This window comes from Lycium barbarum, chromosome 4, assembly GCF_019175385.1.
Source record: "Lycium barbarum isolate Lr01 chromosome 4, ASM1917538v2, whole genome shotgun sequence".
NCBI classification, from domain to species: domain Eukaryota; kingdom Viridiplantae; phylum Streptophyta; class Magnoliopsida; order Solanales; family Solanaceae; genus Lycium; species Lycium barbarum.
Window position 1 is genome coordinate 122,818,073 of NC_083340.1, and position 21,343 is coordinate 122,839,415.

Consider the following 21,343-nt stretch of genomic DNA (forward strand, 5'->3'; position numbering starts at 1 on the left):
AGCAACCATCTAAAACAGAGATCTTGGATGTGTTTGGTATTGAGGAAAATATTTTTCAATTATCTCATGCTTGGATAGTCAAAATGTTTTGAAAAATATGTTATTTACGAAAACGAGTTCCTTAAAAGTGAGGAAAATGACTTTCCTAATGAGAGCGGGGAAAATAGTTAAGTTTCATAAGTAGCATTCCAAACTCAATGTCTCTTCCCACCCTGCAATGCCCCCAACCCCCACACCTTAACGACACAACCCTTGCCCCCCATTCCACCCCCACAGTGTTTGCGAGATTACATATTTTTTGTTTATTTGCCAAGCCTTAGAAAAACAGTAAGAAAATCACTTATTTTTTTAAAATATTTTTTCTCCATTGTACCAAACACACCCCAAAAGACAAAAACCTTTATTCAACAAACTCTATATCAATAGAAGGGACAATAATCAATCCTTGCCTATCTCCAGAGTAGTAACAATATCAGAATATGTCAACTGAATTGGGCTGATCAGGTTCAATCCATGTAAGTGATTTTTTTTTTTTGGTAATTAAAATTATAAACACAACTTGACTATTAAAACTGGGGGGGGGGGGGGGGGGGGGGGTGAGAGGAAATCAGGTGTGCATTTCCTTTTCTTCTTCATTCTCTATACTAGGAGGCTGATATCTGCTAAAGACCCTATAAGCTGAAATCACAGCTAATGCAAGGAAACAACAAAGGGCGATTGCATGGAGAACCAAAACCAGCTTCAATCTACCGCAAAATTTTCCGTAGGAACTGCAGGCTTCACTCCATGACACCTTTTGGTCACCATTATAGGCTAAGTAAAGAATTTCCCAAATTGCAGCCAATGATGTAACCATTAAGTATGCTACAAGCTGTGCAAAAATCATATGGAGAGGGCATTAGAGAAAACAAAGATCAAATGGAACAAATAGTACTTCATTCATCCCAATTTATGTGATAAAGTGAACAAGTTGAAAAATCCTTAAACTATTGCCGTTTCGTGAGTTTTATACCTAAATTAGTGTTCACAGAACACCAACCCCCCACGCCCCACCCCCCGAGGAATACGACATGCTACATAAACTTCACGCTCCAAAAGTTCTTAACAAAGAGTTCCAAGTTAGAGTACACGTAGAAAAAGATTGAATGAATAGGTTAAAACCCTTTAAACTATTACTGTTTTGCGAGTTTCATATTTAAACTATTGGATTCACAGAACTCCCCTGAACTAGCATTGTGCCAGGTGGACTCGTTTTTAAAACTCTTTTCTTCTTCCACACGCCTTTCAGCAAAATATCCCAAACATTTTGTCACACATTCAACCCTAGAGATTTTAATCTAAAGATAGTTATAATCCAAGGGTAATAGGAAAAATCCAGTAGTTTAAGTATGAAGCTCGTGAAATGATGATAGTTTAGCGGTTTTTAAGTTATAATCCAAGAGTAATTGAAAAAATTCATTAGTTGAAGTATGACGCTCGTGAAATGATGATAGTTTAGGGGTTTTTAAACCTATTCACTCTAAATAGTTTTATGTCTATAAATAATCTCATTAAAAAAGAAATGAAAAATTTTAAGTTAAATTATTTCTAAATATGAAATAAGTTCTATTGCCTCTACAGAACTACCAAGATCCATGGTCACAATTTCTTCAGAAAAAAACAAACATCTAAATCAAGAATCAAACTGTAAAAGATGGAAGTGACAAAATTAATTACCTGATCAGACACAAAGAAGAACCATGCTTTACTGACCAAACTCTTGACCCACAATGATATAGCAGTAAAAAGCGCATATCCACCTGATGCAGCACTAATGCCAACCATGTACCTGTTGAAAATTGTTACTTCAAACATGCACCATAAAAGATAAAAGGGGCCAAAAAAAAAACTGCTAACAAATAGAAATTTGCAACTTATAAATTCTATAACTAAATAGTAAAATTCATCACTAATATTATTTGGCGATGGATTAACATAGATTATCACAGTGCAGGTTTCATAACTTTTCACGTGAGGCATAAATTTATCTGTAAAAATTTATTAAAATTATAATAAATAGTAGACATGAACCCATAACTTTAAAATATAATGGGTTAGGTATTAAAAATCTCAAGAGCTTGAACCACAGAGTTTAAATCTAGGATATCTGCCTCTGCCGATTATCACAAAATTCGATTAGTTACGAGCAATTTAGCGACAGATTTGCGACGAAATTTAGCTAATTCTAATCTTTTTAGTGAAAAGAAATAAATGATGAAGATACAAATGAAATTTCTTACTTGAGTCCTGTGAAATTGCTGAATTCCAATCTCCCATAACTGCTATTGTCCTGTTGATTGGAGACTGACAACCATATGGAGGCAATAGACAAAGGAATGACAAACAACCTTAGTGTACAGTCTAGGACTTTAAGATTTGATGCATCATCTCCAAGAAATCCCATTTTGCACAACAACTTCTGAAATGCTTAACAAGCATCTATACATATATTATGTAGACATGTTTTTATATACAGGGAGTTGCTGAGTCTGTTTATGTTATTCTTTAGAATTTTTAATCTTTTTAATTGAAAAAAGAGAAATGGAAATGATGATGAAGAAGAAAAGAAGCAGCCAGGCAGCTTATCTAGTTTCACTATAGTGGGAAGAAAGAGAAGAAGTGGGTTGGCCTTTTCAGAATGAGAAATCATGGCAATGGTTAGTGAGTTTTGGTTGGTGATATATCTCTAATATCTAACACATGTAGTCCTCCAAAAATAGCATAATTGAAGAGTTAATTTCAATTTTAAGAAAAAAAAACTATTTATTTTAATTAACTATTAAATTGACCCGCTTTTTATTTTACCAGAATGAATCGCTTTTATTTTTTAAAAAATGGCTCAAAAAAAAGTTCCATGTCAGCAATATCTATTGGAAATATCGCCTGAATTGGTTGAGTGACTTTGCAGGTGAAATACCAATAGTTGAGTGACTTTTCTGTTACAAAACAAAATGAAGTGACTTTCTGAGATAGCTATCATTAGTTGAGTGATTTTTGTATTACAAAACAAAATTGAGTGACTTTATGAGATAAAAATTGTTAGTTGAGTGACCGCCTGAGATATTAATTCCATAATTGAATCAGAGACGGATTCAAAATTAAACTGGTTGAACTTCTAAGGGTTTTAGCATTGAACATATTAAAATTTTAAATTATGGATTAATATTTATTCTTTATTACAATTTTAGTAAAGTGTTTCACATAAATTTACCCTTAGGCAGTTAGGCTAACCACAAACATAGAAACAAAGGGAAAAAAAAAATCTCTGTATTGCACTAGGGAACATATCTTTAGAGTTTAAGTAATATATTATCTGTTTATATAATTTTATATTATTAAGTCATCTTTATCTATTATAATAGAGAACATATCTTTTGTTTTAAAAAAATTTAAATTTCACATTTTTTTTAAAAAAAATACTTATAAATATCATTTGAATAATCTAATAATGTAAAATATTATTCGGATTGATTATATATAAAACTTAAACTCTAGCAAAAATAGCATAATCAAATCCACACGGCTCTTCGGCTTGCTTTTCTGGTTCGAAAATTAAAAAATAAAAAGAGCCACAAACATAAGCAATGACAAATTTGACTTTTGTCCACATTGTATAAAGGCATGCCTGTTTTTATTCCTTAAAAAATCACAAATACCTATCAGACATGGATAAGTTTAATAACCGTGTGGGGAGGGGTGAATTAATTGTTTGCTTTCAGTTTTACACCCGTGAAAGATTGACTATTTGTGTTGTTGAATGTTGTGACTAAGGCTACTTTGTTTTTAATGGAGATTTACATGTGAATTATTCGTGAAAGAGATTAATTCCGTGATTATTCTCATTGATTGAGTTGGTAAATATACCATAGTTACGATGTCCTATTAGGATACAAACTATACTAACCTAAAATAGAAGATTTACAAAATATTCTTTTACTACATATTTACACTATTTATCACACCCCCGCAGTCGAAACGGGAGGTTTACGAACGCTGAGACTGTCCCGAAAATCTTCAAATAAGACCTGTGGCAGTCCTTTAGTGAAAATATCGGCGAGCTGATATCGGGACGGAACATGAAGGACACGGATGTGGCCGCGCGCCACCTTTTCACGAATAAAATGTATATCCATCTCAATGTGCTTGGTGCGCTGATGTTGGACTGGATTTCCTGACAGGTAAATGGCACTGACATTATCACAATAAACTAAAGTAGCCTTAGGGATCGGACAATGTAGTTCCAAGAGGAGGTTACGTATCCAGCATGATTCAGAGACAACATTAGCAACCCCCCTATATTCTGCTTCCGCACTAGAGCGGGAAAGAGTAGGTTGGCGCTTAGATGACCAGGATATCAAATTATCTCCCAAAAACACGCAATAACCCGACGTCGAGCATCTGGTGTCTGGACATCCCCCCAATCAGCATCAGTGTATGAAACCAAATCAGTAACTGAAGATGAGTAGAGATGCAAACCATGATCAAGAGTACCCTGAATATACCGAATAATCCGCTTAAGAGCAAGCATATGCGTATCTCGTGGAGCATGCATATGAAGACAAATCTGCTGTACGGCATAAGAAATATCCGGTCTGGTGAAGGTAAGATACTGAAGAGCACCTGCAAGGCTCCGGAAATGAGTGGGATCGTCACACAGATCGCCAGAAGAGGCACTGACCTTCGGTTTAGTGTCAACCGGAGTGGAAGAAGGCTTACACGAGGACATTCCTGCACGTTCAATAATGTCCGTAGCATAACTTCGTTGTGATAGAAACATACCACCCTTGTGACGGGTCACCGCAATGCCAAGAAAATAGTTCAAAGGACCTAAGTCCTTCATAGCAAATTCTGAGCCAAGAAGGCCCATAATAGAACAACGGAGAGCATCTGAAGAAGCAGTAAGAATAATATCATCCACATATAGTAAAAATGTAAGCCAAGTGGTGCCCTTTGCGATAGATGAACAAGGAGTGGTCAGACCTGCTATTAGCAAAACCAATGGAAGAAACAAAGTCAACAAATCTTTTATACCAAGCTCTCGGTGCCTGTTTAAGCCCATATAAGGACTTGCGCAACAAACACACATAATCGGGACGAGATGGGTCTCTAAAACCCATAGGCTGATGCATATAAACCGTCTCCTTGAGCTCGCCATGAAGAAATGCATTTTTGACATCCAACTGATGAATGGGCCAATGTTTAGATAGAGCTAGACTTAAGATAGTGCGGATCGTTGCTGGCTTCACGACCGGACTGAAAGTCTCACCACAATCAATGCTAACCTGCTGTGTTTTGCCATCACCTACAAGACGGGCTTTATGCCTCTCAAAATCACTATTAGACTTTTCTTTATGAGTAAAAATCCACATAGACCGAATAACATTCACATTAGGTGGACGGGGTACCAAATCCCACGTCTTATTTTTAATAAGAGCATCATATTCATCATCCATGGCCAATTTCCAATTCGGGTCACGTAGCGCATCCAACGGTTTACGAGGTATGGGGGACTTGGTAACCGCCGTATGTAGATTAAATGGGTGCTTGGGTTTGAAAATCCCGCGCTGACTACGAGTGACCATGCGTGTGTGGGTATTGGGCTGGACAGGTGGAGAAATGGTCAAGTTTTGCGGGGTGGTGGGAAGCTGGTGTGACACCCCATTTTAACCCGGAGTCAAAATTAGGGATACGACGTATTGGTGATTCCTAAATTGTTTTGATTTTAAGGAGTCGCCACCTAATTAATTTAACGGTGAATTAGGACACCTAGAGGTTAACTAAGACAAAGTTAAAACTAAACCTCAATTAATAGTCTGCTTAACCAGTGTGATTCTAGGTAAGGGCTCTATATTATCCTAAAGGGAAGGGGTTAGGCATCCTTTAGAATCCGTTAACTTACGGTTATCCGACCAAACTTAGGTTAATTAATTAATGCTAAATAAGACGTTAAACCTTAAAAAAAATAAAAAAAATAAAAAAAAAACTAAGAAATGTTGCTAAGGTTTTTAAGAAAAATATAAGAATGTCGCTTAAAAGAAAATATAATAATTTGTATAAAAGAAGATTTCAAGTGCCGTTTAAAACGAAATTGATAGAAATTGATAAAACTTTAAATAAAATGTTATTTAGAATGCAATTTGTAGAAAACGTGATGATTTGCATAAAAGGAAATTTCAAATGCCATTTAAAATAATAAACTTATGAATGTTAATATGATTTTGAATACTAATGCTATTTTTTGCAATAAAACTTGCAAAAGATAATTTATATATGAGTAGACGAAAATGCGAGTTTATGCGACGTTTTCACGAAATACTTGAAATAATTCGAATGGTCAGATTTTCATTGATTTTTAGGAACAAGATACAAAAAATAGCTATTGAAAATTTTCTTTATCCTCTTCATTACTTTTTATTAACTATGCTTAGCAAAAATATATATATGATTGATTCAAACTCAAAGAGTTATTAACAAAATATATTTGAGTTCATATTTTGAGTATTAATGATGTTTTGAATGTATATGATAATAAGAATAAAATATGATTCCCTTTACTTAAAATATATAGTCATGTTATTTTGCAAATCAATTGTTCCAAATAAAACAAATATTAGACATTATAAATAATTTTAATATGAAAAGAAGAGAATAAAACTTATGGAATTAATTATTGGTTTACTACCCGTTACTAAGACTAAACCCCACTAATTTCACTGCGGTTCATCTAAATTAACAAGTGTTAGTCATGCGATACAAATTAAATGTATAAAAAATAAAATAGAGGAGTAAATAAGTTAAATGGGCTCAGCCCATTTCATGGCTGTTGTGATCAGATTGCTGTTGGGCTTCAGCCCAGTAATTTCATTGTATTGTTGTGGCCTGCTGCTGTATGGGCTTAGCCCAGAATTTTTTTTTTCTATCTGCTGCGGACATAGATTGACCCGAGAGGAGATTGCGTTGGGTTTTTAGCCCAACACCGAATGCAGGAGAAGAACGAGTCCCTCGGACTCGTATGCGATGGTCATGCAGAAAACGAAAGGAAAAGGATTAGTACATAATCGATAAATAAGGCTAAACGAATATAATGTAAATAAAGCAGACCAGTGGAGTATGTATATAATATGTATATTTGTCCTAATCTAAACAAGGGACTGGAAACCCAACAGAAAGAAACGAGATAGAGAACAACTAGCTTGGACACTTGGGACAATAATGACTTAGCCGTGACAACACTTTACAAAATGTACTGGCAGCATATAAATACTTTGGCAAAGCAAGTATCCCAAATATCCCAAAAGGGAAAGGTGTATAACTGAACAGCAGGTATCGACCAAAATAAAGGTAACTCAAAGGTTTTGAATATGTTATTACACAGAACCATACACAAGTGTTTAAATATCCAAACAGCCAGCTAGAGGGTGAAACATGCTGAGGCTCTAGGAAATTGGTTAAAGCTTAATCAAGGTATAGCAACTTTAGGAAAAACTCATGCTCATGAATACTAAAAAGTCCAGTTGCTAAAGCCAGAACTGATACACTCTACTCAAAGTAAGAATTCACGCTCTCCTCATTTACCAAAATGTACAGGGGACGAATTTTGAGCTAAAGGGACAACGGCTCACATACCCAAAAGAAGCAGAACAAAGGGAAACGAGGTGATTTTCTACAGATCTAAACATATTCTCCAACCTAACAGACCTCATATTAATCAACTTTAAACCAGCAAGGTGATAACTCTAACAGGTGTAAAGGAAATGAAACCTTTAATGATTCATATTTCAATCGGCACCTTGAAGAACACAAACTTCAATAAGACAAAAACAAGTACAGTAACTTTTAATTACGAAAGCTTACACTTATCCAACTTGGTCACCAAGGAAATTTAACACTTAATCCAACCAGAAGCTAAAGAGAAAATCATAAACAAGGACTTAACTATTCATTACTAGATATAGCAAATACAAACAAACAAATAGTGAACTAAATGAAAACAGAACTCAAAAAAATGAAAGGAGGAAGTTACTTATCATGGAAACAACTAAACCCAAACAAACTAGACTTTAATGGACAGTAACAGAACCAGGAAATAAAATTCCCCTAATAGAACCCGGAATAAAATACAGGATTTATTATACTACGACATAGGATCTGCCAAACCAAGTGCAGAGTTGCAAACTTAAAATTGCAACAGCGATTTGCATCAACTGTATCGAAACATTCATATACAAGACAATGCAGTAAATAGACGCAGCTGCTCACTAAAACTTGTAGTGTGGATCAAATATAGTATTGTTCTTTTCAGTAGAATATTTGTTCCTTTCAATAATATCAAGTATAGAAATCCGCTCTTTTAAAAACGAGGCATCAAGTTAGACAACTCTTCATCGACCCAAGCATAGTGTCATGTTTGAATCAATGATCTTTGACCAAATACAGGATGTGTTCATTTTTTATTCTTTTTTAGTATAGTGATCTGTTCATTTTTTTAGCAGGAAATAACACCAGCAAACAGAACCAAGTAGCAGCCTTAGGTAGCAGCAATGAACAGCAGCAAAGTAACATAAAGTGCAACAGGGAAGTGCCACAAAGTGAGTTTCAACAGCCATAAGAATAACTGAGCAGCAGCCCATAACAATTGAGCAACAACCAACAATAATCAAACAATGTCTAGCCAAAGACATGGCCCCAGATATAGGTTTGGTTTCAAACAATAAGTTTCTTTTGCCTTCAAAGCGATATATAGTAGTAATAATTCAACCAGATAAACAGCAAACCGTCGGTGGTATGTTATAGTAAACAATAGTAACAGGCAGCCACATATAGGAACAATCATATTAAGACAAATTCAGCATACTCGGTTCCCACTTTAAACTAACTCTTAAGCATACGTAATAACACTATATATCGTTATCACGGATGACATTTTAAGCTTACTCCAAATTAGGCCAGGATTTTTTTCTTAATCATATCACACTCTATCAGTCTAAGTCAACAAATGATCAAATAGGCTTTATACCAGTCTCAGATAAACCATCACTCATTTAACTTAACATTTTATTCAACTAATCATGTTTTTTTAAAAAAAAAAAAAACAACAACAGACAAGTTCAATTATTCAGGCATGATATAAGAACAACATCAAGTTTTAGCTAGGTTCAAAATGATACCAAGAAATATATAAGTAACTTCAAGACTTGCACATGCTATAAATTAAAAGATATGGCAAAGGACAGGAAATCAGTCTTGCTTTTGAAGGGTAGAGACTTTAAGTGATCAGTGATCAGATGATTCATTTTAATGATTTTAAGATTCAAGATCCCATCTCTGGTTAAACTTTACTCTTCCTTTTAAGACTCAGCAACCAAAACAATAAGCCATAATAATGAATTTATCAAGCAGCAACAGATCAGTCTGAAATTTAAAGACTTAGAATTTAGAGTCATTTTTACTACTGTTTTAAAGCCTACCAGCAGCAGCTGACTGGAAAAGAGAGAATCTTGACATGTCATTTCCAGCTTAGACTAATTTCAACAACCAAGTCAAATGATATGTATTTTTCTTCATTGAAACTGAATCAGGCTAGATATAGTGATGGATATTTTTATATATTTGAAACTGAATCAACCTTTATATATTTCAACCTACTTGTCATTTATCAGTGAACCATAGACTGAATCCGATAAACAAACAGTGTGAGATAAGAACCAACCAAACTAGTATGCATAATTCCCCTTTGATACAATGAAAACTTAAGCAGAATGTAACTAATCTACAGACTGGACTCATTCATTGGGTACCCTGGATCTCTAATGAATTCTGTTTTGACTTAAATCAACACACAGATATATTAAAGCAGCAACAGACAAGCATCCTTCAAACAATACACTGAAGATCGAATTATCCATCAAAGAGTACAATGCATTAAACTCGCACTAGACAAAACTAATTCTAAAGCAGAACTGGAACAATATCTGCCAATATTATCCCATTGTCTAATAGAGAGTAAGACACTAGGAGAATAGAAATGACTTGCTCTTTGCAATTCACATGAGCTCATACGAATCCAAACAGGGCCATATGCAAGTTGATTTTAACCCATTGGATTAACTAAACATGCAGCTAGATTCAGGTAATCTAAGACCAAACATGTACTTAATAGGATTTAAGGCTAATAACATCTAACCCATGCCACATAGTAACTAAATTAAACAGCAACTTAAAACATGTTTAACCATAAAACATACCAACCGAATACGTAATCAATTACAAATAATCAAAGAAATCGAACAAAAATGCAAAAATAAAGGAAAGGGGAATCACTGACCTTCTTCAGGTGCAGCGAAATGAGGCGAAGGTTTCGATATCTACCTCGAAGACTACTGAACCAGAGCTCGCGATACTTGAATTCACAGCACAAACAAAGCAGACAAAAACAGGAAAAACAAAGAAATATCCTAATATTTTGGACTCGATTTTTTTGAATTATTTAAACCACTACAAATTCGATATTTTGAAAAAAAACTTTAGGATGACTCAGAACTCTTTATTTCAGAAGGGTTTCAGATGATCCCAGAACTGTTTCAGAACTTTAACTTTTCAGGGGTTTTTTCTCGCGATTTGCAAGCTTCGATTCCTGGGGGGTTTCCTCCATCCCAAAAAATCCTCTCCGTTTCTTGAGGTAATTTTATGAACCAAAAAAAAAACCCCACCCCGTTAATGGATGATGAAACGAATACTTATAGACTGATTTCGGGTTTGAGTTTGAGAGGAGCGGGGACAAAGATGAGTGGAGAGAGGGAGATGAGGCGCGGTAGGGACGAGGAGCGTGGTGGGGTAGCGGTGTGGGGGTCGTCGGCGAGGTGGGGACGAGGAGCGTGGGAGTGGGGTAGCGGTGTGGGGAAGGGAAGTGAGTGGAGGGAGCGTGAGGTGAAGGAGGAGCGGCGGCTTTAGGGTTTAGGGGTAAAGGGAAAGGGAGAGAGAAGGGCGGGGATGGGGAGGAAAAAAAATGAAACGTTGAAGGGGGTATTACCCCCCTTAACTGAAAAGAAAAAAAACATTTGGGTCGGGTCATAGGGTATTGGGTTGGGTCGGGTAGTGTATTGGGTTGGGCTGGTCCATTTAAAATATTGGCTGGTATTTGAAATGTGGGCTAATCGATTTGGGCCAGTGAATTAAAAGAATGAGCTGATTAAAAATGTGGCCAAGTAAATTAAAACGTGGACTGGTTTTGTGAATTGGTCCGAAAATAGCATGAGTTGATTGGGCTACTATATTTAAATAAAAGACTTGTTTAAATAACTTGTGTTAAAATATTACTTAATATAAAATATGCAATCATTAGTGCTCAGATAAAAAATGGCGTTGTAATAGCCGTGTAATAATATTTCAAAAATCCACAGTAAATAAATACTATTATTTAATTATGCAAAGATAAATGCGATGCGTGTGCGTAAGCTGGTAAAATGTTGAAAGGATAAAAAATTGTGAATTATAATAATAGTAATAAATAATAATAATAATAATAATAATAATAATAATAATAATAATAATAATAATAATAATAATAATAATAATAATAATAATAGTAACTGCAACAGAATAATAAAGTGCCGGTATTGATGAGAAGTTGATAATTTAGTAAAAAATGACTATATATATATTTTAATTTTTCTAAAAAATATTAGAGGCGTAAATAGGTATTTTGGAAGAGAGGCGGGACAAACTTGGGTGTCAACAACTTGTCCCTCTTTGCCCGGTAATGATGAAAGAGTTGTCGGGCAAAGACGTTGACTCAGTAGCCTATTTTGTCCCGGCTAAAAGAAACTTGAGAGGATTATGACCGAACTCCGGCCTCTGAGTTGCCTACATATCTCGGGCTGTACGAGAATCAGGTCGAGTGTAGTTCTGGGATACTTACGACACTTGAACCCCGATTGGCGCGAAGCTTGCAAAATATTGTCCCAGTGTTGAATTATGATAACACTGGGTATTATGATAGAAACTTGAGAATTCTTGAAAAAAAATTGAATTGATAGAATGCAAGAGAATACTTGTAAATAGAGACGAGTGTTCGAGGTAGATCTTTGACCCGTGTCGGAAATTCTGATTATCCTTCCCGACAAATTGCCCCAGTTCGCTGCCGAAGAAATAGTTCCACGAGTTGATGTGTGATGCCAACTTCGATATTGTCAAAAAGCCAACAGCTAAAAACAATTGTTAGCAATAAAGAAATATATGTGTAAATAAGACGAGGTTGGAGAAGTTACACTTGCAACCCCTGTTTTGAAAGTTGAATCCACATTCGGAGGTGGGTGCCTGAACTGAAATATAAAATACCCGCATTCGGAGGTGGGTGCCTGCATTCGGAGGTGGGTGCCTGAACTGATATATAAAATACCCGCATTCGGAGGTGGGCGCCTGAACTGAAATATAAAATACCCGCATTCGAAGGTGGGTGCCTGAACTGAAATATAGAATACCCGCATTCGGAGGTGGGCGCCTGAACTGAAATATAAGATACCCGCATTCGGAGGTGGGCGCCTGAACTGAAATATAAGATACCCGCATTCGGAGGTGGGCGCCTGAACTGATATATAAAATACCCGCATTCGGAGGTGGGTGCCTGAACTGAAATATAGAATACCCGCATTCGGAGGTGGGCGCCTGAACTGAAATATAAAATACCCGCATTCGGAGGTGGGTGCCTGAACTTTGAATATAAAATACCCGCATTCGGAGGTGGGCACCTGACCTGAAATGTAAATCCATGTCCACTTCCACGATACAAAAAATGTAAATCCACATCCACTTCCACAGTGCAGAAAAATAAATCCACGTCCACTTCCACAGTGCAAAAATATAAATCCACGTCCGCATTTCACGGTACAAAAATGTAAATCCACATCTACTTCCACAGTGTAGAAAAATAAATCCACGTCCGCATTTCACGGTACAAAAATGTAAATCCACATCCACTTCCACAGTGCAGAAAAATAAATCCACGTCCGCATTTCACGGTACAAAAATGTAAATCCACATCCACTTCCACAGTGTAGAAAAATAAATCCACGTCCGCATTTCACGGTACAAAAATGTAAATCCACATCCACTTCCACAGTGCAGAAAAATAAATCCACGTCCACTTCCACAGTGCAAAAAATATAAATCCACGTCCGCATTTCACGGTACAAAAAATGTAAATCCACCTCCACTTTCACAAACTTTAAAAATAAATCCACAATGTTCATATGAATCCACATTCTTTCCCACGATATAAATCTACTTCTACTTCCACGTCCACATCCACAATGTAAATCCACGTCCACTAAAAAAAAATAGTATTGTAGAAAGGTATCCGCATTTATATCCACATCTTAATCCGTGTTCCGTTTGTGAGGGAAGTTAAATCCATAATTATCCCCACAATTTAATATACGACGCAAGATTTCAATCTTGTTATCTTATTAAAAATACCACATTCTAAAAGAACTTGTTAGCGACTTGAAATAAATAAAAATGTACAAAGTGATGACAAAGTTGAGGAATTCAAACCAATAACAGGTGTCCCATGTCAGTATCCACTTTGAAGAAGGTTAAATCCACGATTATGTGCACTTGATCCATCGAGAAATGCCACGAGCTAAAACAACTGTTAGTGGTAAGAATATGTAAATAGCTGGGTTTGAAAGAATTACGCTCGCAGTCCCTAGTTGGGAAGATAAATTCATGTCCACTGTTGCGATCAAAATTTCATGAAGAGTGGAACAACGTCCATCGTTTAGCGCAGGCTGACTTTACATCCACATTGAAGAATATTTGCCTTTTGAAGAAAGCTAACTCTTTGATCACGTGCATAATTAAAATTTTAAGAAGAGTCAAATATGCACCATATTCATGTTAATGAACCTGTCTCATCAAAGAAAAATTGTGAGTTTAAAAGAAAATTGGCTGACTTGTGCAAGTCGGGGAACTTGGCCTTTGAATTGATCCTTGTTTCGGTCGCGTCCACGTTCTTCGATACCTCATTCCATATTTTGCCTTGACGGGGAGTTTCAGTCATAAAAGTGTACTTTACAAAAATAAGAGTAACGAGATTTGGATGATTTCGAAGGGAAATACTTAGTGGCTCTAATAGGTAAAATGATTAGGAAAACTAGATTTTTGAATTTATCCGTATTTTAGAAATATATGGATGGACTTTTATTTAAAATTGTTAAACATTTAAGACCACTTTTATGCTACTCCTAAAAATTTGTCCCAGTTTCCAGTCCTGGAGGAGCTTGGTTCTGAACAATTGAAAAGTGAGAAAGTTGTAATGAAAGTTTTTGGAAGCGATTTGACCGATTTCAAAAATTTGTCCCAGTTTCAAGATACCAAGACATATGAATTTAAATAGTGGAAGACCAAAATCTTATATAAAGAATCCTTATGTATCTTATAGGAATTAAAATGGTTTGGACAAACCGAAGATATTGAAAATTTTAAAATAGAAGGGCCGAACCCGCCTCGGGTTGCCTACGTATCCAAAAGGAAATCAGGCCACACGTAGTTCGACTCATACAACAAAAACACTAAAATATTTTGAAAAAGTGGCCGAACCCGATGTGGGCTGCCTACGTATCCAACGGGAAGTCAGGCCAAACGTAGTTCCAACCACAAACAAAGATACTGAAATGATTTGAAAAGAGTGGCCGAACCCGATATGGGTTGCCTACGTATCCAACAGGAAGTCAGGCCAAACGTAGTTCGTTACAAACAAATGACAAAGTCTTAAAAAAAAAGGCCGTAACAAAACTTAGAGGCAACACAACAAAAGGAACTAAATGTTCTAGTTGATGCCTCCGGCCTACTACAAAAAGGAAATTTAAACTTAAAATACTGAAACTCCCGGCGGACCGGGGCTAAGATAAAAGTTCAATTCTGCAACTCAGGTCCTGGCTCAACAGCCTATAAAGTCAATATTTCAGCAAAGTCTTTGATTATCACAGCATGATCATCTTCATCTTCCACGAACAGGTTCTTGATTCCCTCCACGATATCATCATAGGCAACCTCAATAATTAGATCTGAAGGTTTTGAGAAAGTTTGATCAATGGTAGGAATAGGTTTTGGCAATGGAACCTCTTTCTTTTTATTCTTTCGTGCTTTCTTCACTTCTTCCTCAGTTGGCTCATATCCCAAACCGAATGTAAACTGTTGCGTAGGGAGAACGACTGGCTCAACCCGCCCATTTAATGTCTTCCCTAGCCCAAATCCAGGTTGGTACCCATTTCTCAGCATTTCTTTTGCAACCATAATCGCGGCGCATGACCTTTTAAACTCTTGAGTTTGACAGACTTCACCCACTTTAATGACATTCACAACCTCCCAAGCGTGGTAAGCTGCTCCGTCGAACCCTCCTTCTGCCTCGATGAATGGGATGGATTGCTCTCGATAGAAAGACGTATCCCCTTCTCCATGTATACATATTTGTTGCTGATCCCACTCGAATTTGACAGTTTGGTGCAAAGTAGATGGTACAGCCCCAGCCAGATGTATCCATGGTCTTCCTAACAGCATGTTGTATGTCGTGGAAATATCCAGTACTTGAAAATCCATAATGAATTCAACAGGACCAATCAACACTTTCAACTCTATTTCTCCAATAGGGCGCCTTTGAGCCCCATCAAATGCTCGAATATTCACATCACTTGTCTTGAGCTCACTAACATTATATCCGATCTTCTTCAGACTTGTTAATGGACAGATGTTAAGTCCAGAACCCCCATCAATCAACACTTTAGCCACAAACATGTTACGACACTTGACAGTTATATAGAGCGCTTTGTTATGCATGCATCCTTCTGGCGGCAGTTCTTCATTATCGAAACTGATTCGATGACTGTCAAGCACGCGCTCGATCATCCCAGCTAGCGCCTCACTAGTCGTTTCACTTGGAACATATGCTTCATTCAAAATCCTCAACAGTGCATTTCTGTGCATATCTGAACTCAAAAGCAAAGAGATAATAGGAATTTGAGCATTGGTCTTTTTCAACTGATCCACAACTGAGTACTCACTAGCTTTAATTTTCCTCAGAAATTCTTCTGCTTCGAATTCAGTCACGACCCTTTTGGGAGGTACGTTGGTTTCCTTAAGTTTCCCCAATCTAACTAGTTCTTCTGGAGAATAGCACCTCCCAGACCTTGTCATTCCTGATGTCTTAACCTTGTCAGTGATCGTGTCCTTTCCTCGACATTCCATCACAGTTTGTTGATAATTCCATGGTACGGCTTTTGTATCGAGCACTGGTAACTGATTTGGTGCTTGAACTACTTCCACAGGAGTTGATGAAGCTCCTAATATCTCGACAGGCACACAACCCCTTATCACTACAGCCGGAGAAGCAACGGCTACAAAATCATGATCCTCCACACGATCCACAGGCACTATAAATTCGGCTGGGTCGTCAACATTTTCATCTATTCCAATCATATTTATCGTGGCCCCATCATGGGTCGGGAGTGGATTGTTAACCACATTTGGTGTTGGTGGTTTGACCGTGATCTGTTTTGCTTCAATAAGATCCTCAACCTTATGCTTCAATGCGTAACAACGATCAGTGGAATGGCCTTTTACCCCCGAATGATATGCACATGTTTTAGTGGGATCAAAGCTTCTGGGTAATGGATCTGGAATTCTACCTTCCACAGGATATACTAAGCCTGAAGCTTGCAGTCTTTCAAAAACAACGCTCAGTGGCTCTCCTAATGGTGTGAAATGGCGAAACGGTTTATTTGGGCGAGGTGCGGATGCATTGTTTGGATGATGAGTTTGTGATGGTGGAGTTGGATATGTTGGTGGTCGTGGAGCTCGATATGCTGGTTGTGTGTTGTAAACAGGGTAGGATATTTGTGGTGATTGAGGTTGGTAAGATGACAAAGCTTGGTCGTAGGGATGTGGAGAATATTGGAAATATTGTGAGTGGTGAGCGTTAGGCTGGTATCGCGGGGGTTGTTGATGGTGGTATGATGTGTTTCCCAAAGCCATTACCGATGCTGCTTCTTTCTCTTTTTTCTTTCCGTTCCCGAGAGTACCTGTTTGTATGGCCCTACTAGTAGACTGTAAAGCCGCAAGACTTGTTATTCTCCCTGTCTTAATGCCATCTTCAATCATGTCCCCGGCTTTGATCACCTCTGCAAAAGTTTTTCCACCCATTGTCACCAAACGTTCATAGTATTCCGGCTCTAGCGCTTGAATGAAGAAAGTAACCATTTCTGTCTCCTCCATGGGTGGGTGTACTCTAGATGCTTCTTCCCTCCACCGTATAGCATATTCTCGAAATGATTCGGTGAACTTCTTCTTCAACTTTGTAATTGAGATTCTGTCAGGAGCGATCTCAACATGAAACTTGTAGTGATCCACAAAAGCATTTGCCAAATCATCCCAAGTACGCCATTTGGTTGTATCTTGCTTAGAATACCACTCCAAGGCCTTTCCACTCAAACTCTGATTGAATAGTTTGACTCTTATCCCTTCATTCTTCCCCACACCAATCAACTTTTCACAATAGACCTTCAAATGGAAGAAAGGGTTCCCCGACCCATCAAACTTCTCAAATTTTGGAATCTTGTAACCTGGTGGCAATTCTACCTCAGGAAATGCACATAATTCTTCATATCTCACGCTTTGGTTACTACCAAGTCCACGCAAACTTCTCATGGCATCCTCCAAACTTTTGAGCTTTCTATTTATCATTTCATCATTAATTGACCGTGCCTCATTTTCAACTTCGACATAATGATCAACATCTGTGCGACATTGTCTCTGGATTTGTGTCATGGGTGGAGCCGTGGTATAAGTATATACTGGCGGAACTTGATGTGTATTGGTAACATCATGTGCCGGCGGTATGAACTGAGTTTTTGAAGAGGTGGTTGTAAATAAAAAGGGAGCATTTTGAGTGAGGGGTTCGGAACGAACCGGCTGAGAGGTGGTAAAATAATTTGCTTGGTTAAATTCGTCCAAATTTGGGAATGGAGGTGGCATAGGCAAAGTCTGACGAACCCCATGAGATGGAGTCATATGTGGTGGCGTTTGAGAAAATGACCGGTTGTGAAGTACCATGTGACTTAATTCAGCAACCCATCGCTCCAAACGAGCAATGATCTCCAAATGTGTTTCTGGTTGATTAGAAGATGTGGGATCACTCGTGATCGGTAAACTAAGAGATGGCTCAGATGAAGTGGTTGCATTGATCAAACTTTGCTCCATTTTAGAACGAGTCTTTTTAGTTAACCAGATGATTAGTGATGAGTCAGAGTCTGATTTCTTGGCTCTAGACCGTGTGAAATATGGATGCTCCGCCAGTTCCCCTTTAGCACAAGTCAACCTTTTATTTTGAAAATAAATTTAAAAAAAAAAAAAAAAAAGATAAAACAAGAAAAAGAAAAAAAGAAAATGAGTCAGTATACGGTAAGGACATATTATTGCATATAAACACATTATTGCACATAATACATCACGTTCTATAATGCAAGGGACCTCTTTATGCCAGAGGTAGGCCTAACGAACATTTGAAGGACAAACATGTTTTTTTGATGTGTCATTCCATAACTCTTTCTAAAACTAGTTTACAAGAGTAATAAAAATTTATTACATGCCAGTCAATAATACAATTCAAAGTTAATCTAAGATATCTAATACTGCAACTCCACTAATTTCCTTTGGCTGTCTTCAAACCTCCGGCATTAATTTTGGATGTTCCACAACAACCTGCAACAAAAGGTTAGTTTCCTTGAAATATTTATCTATAGAGTATTAGGTCCACATAATCCACATATTTGTCCTCCAAATAATGCGCATAGATAGTGAGTAGTGTCACTTAGAGTCATAGACTCATTTGGACATTTGGTAAGGTTGACTAATGGACTTAATACACCAAGGGTATTAAGCCTCCTAGGTTTAAAATGATGCATGTCCTTACAAGGTTTTGGTTTTCGCTCTACCTAGGTAGACTAAGAATGGTTTTCCTATGACACAAGGCTCCCCCAAGCGGACAACTTGGAAGCGGAAAGTCCGTGGCCGTCGACTGCACCGCCGATCAACTAAATCCACAAGACCAATCCAACTAAAAGGGTAATTTAGTAGTGCACGGGCGCAAACTGCGAAGCCGCTTTAAGTGTGTGAATATGTGTGAATTTTTCCAGGAGTGGAGGAAAATATGAACGGAATGCCAATTTAAGGAAAGCAATAACATACATATTTACATAGAAAATTTACATAAGGAATAAAAAACATTCAAAAGCATATAAGGGAAAAACAATAATAAAGGCAAATAGGAAAACAAACAAAATATTCAACAAATTAACTATTAACCTAAGTCTGTTATGGTTAGAGCCTAAAGTCCCCAGCAGAGTCGCCAAGCTGTGACACCCCATTTTAACCCGGAGTCAAAATTAGGGATACGACGTATTGGTGATTCCTAAATTTTTTTGATTTTAAGGAGTCGCCACCTAATTAATTTAACGGTGAATTAGGACACCTAGAGGTTAACTAAGACAAAGTTAAAACTAAACCTCAATTAATAGTCTGCTTAACCAGTGTGATTCTAGGTAAGGGCTCTATATTATCCTAAAGGGAAGGGGTTAGGCATCCTTTAGAATCCGTTAACTTACGGTTATCCGACCAAACTTAGGTTAATTAATTAATGCTAAATAAGACGTTAAACCTTAAAAAAAATAAAAAAAATAAAAAAAAAACTAAGAAATGTTGCTAAGGTTTTTAAGAAAAATATAAGAATGTCGCTTAAAAGAAAATATAATAATTTGTATAAAAGAAGATTTCAAGTGCCGTTTAAAACGAAATTGATAGAAATTGATAAAACTTTAAATAAAATGTTATTTAGAATGCAATTTGTAGAAAACGTGATGATTTGCATAAAAGGAAATTTCAAATGCCATTTAAAATAATAAACTTATGAATGTTAATATGATTTTGAATACTAATGCTATTTTTTGCAATAAAACTTGCAAAAGATAATTTATATATGAGTAGACGAAAATGCGAGTTTATGCGACGTTTTCACGAAATACTTGAAATAATTCGAATGGTCAGATTTTCATTGATTTTTAGGAACAAGATACAAAAAATAGCTATTGAAAATTTTCTTTATCCTCTTCATTACTTTTTATTAACTATGCTTAGCAAAAATATATATATGATTGATTCAAACTCAAAGAGTTATTAACAAAATATATTTGAGTTCATATTTTGAGTATTAATGATGTTTTGAATGTATATGATAATAAGAATAAAATATGATTCCCTTTACTTAAAATATATAGTCATGTTATTTTGCAAATCAATTGTTCCAAATAAAACAAATATTAGACATTATAAATAATTTTAATATGAAAAGAAGAGAATAAAACTTATGGAATTAATTATTGGTTTACTACCCGTTACTAAGACTAAACCCCACTAATTTCACTGCGGTTCATCTAAATTAACAAGTGTTAGTCATGCGATACAAATTAAATGTATAAAAAATAAAATAGAGGAGTAAATAAGTTAAATGGGCTCAGCCCATTTCATGGCTGTTGTGATCAGATTGCTGTTGGGCTTCAGCCCAGTAATTTCATTGTATTGTTGTGGCCTGCTGCTGTATGGGCTTAGCCCAGAATTTTTTTTTTCTATCTGCTGCGGACATAGATTGACCCGAGAGGAGATTGCGTTGGGTTTTTAGCCCAACACCGAATGCAGGAGAAGAACGAGTCCCTCGGACTCGTATGCGATGGTCATGCAGAAAACGAAAGGAAAAGGATTAGTACATAATCGATAAATAAGGCTAAACGAATATAATGTAAATAAAGCAGACCAGTGGAGTATGTATATAATATGTATATTTGTCCTAATCTAAACAAGGGACTGGAAACCCAACAGAAAGAAACGAGATAGAGAACAACTAGCTTGGACACTTGGGACAATAATGACTTAGCCGTGACAACACTTTACAAAATGTACTGGCAGCATATAAATACTTTGGCAAAGCAAGTATCCCAAATATCCCAAAAGGGAAAGGTGTATAACTGAACAGCAGGTATCGACCAAAATAAAGGTAACTCAAAGGTTTTGAATATGTTATTACACAGAACCATACACAAGTGTTTAAATATCCAAACAGCCAGCTAGAGGGTGAAACATGCTGAGGCTCTAGGAAATTGGTTAAAGCTTAATCAAGGTATAGCAACTTTAGGAAAAACTCATGCTCATGAATACTAAAAAGTCCAGTTGCTAAAGCCAGAACTGATACACTCTACTCAAA

At 36.6% G+C, this 21,343-nt stretch overlaps 1 protein-coding gene across 1 annotated transcript; it reads right to left on the minus strand.

Annotated features, from left to right (window-relative positions):
- Positions 1-386: 386 nt before the first annotated feature.
- On the minus strand, positions 387-2,690 carry LOC132636336 (CASP-like protein 2D1). The gene is made up of 3 exons (XM_060353157.1): positions 2,280-2,690; positions 1,717-1,828; positions 387-871 (listed from the first exon to the last, which is right to left on the minus strand). The coding sequence occupies exons 1-3, from the start codon at positions 2,441-2,443 to the stop codon at positions 608-610; spliced, it is 540 nt and encodes a 179-aa protein (XP_060209140.1). The 5' UTR covers positions 2,444-2,690; the 3' UTR covers positions 387-607.
- Between the last annotated feature and the right edge of the window lie 18,653 nt (positions 2,691-21,343).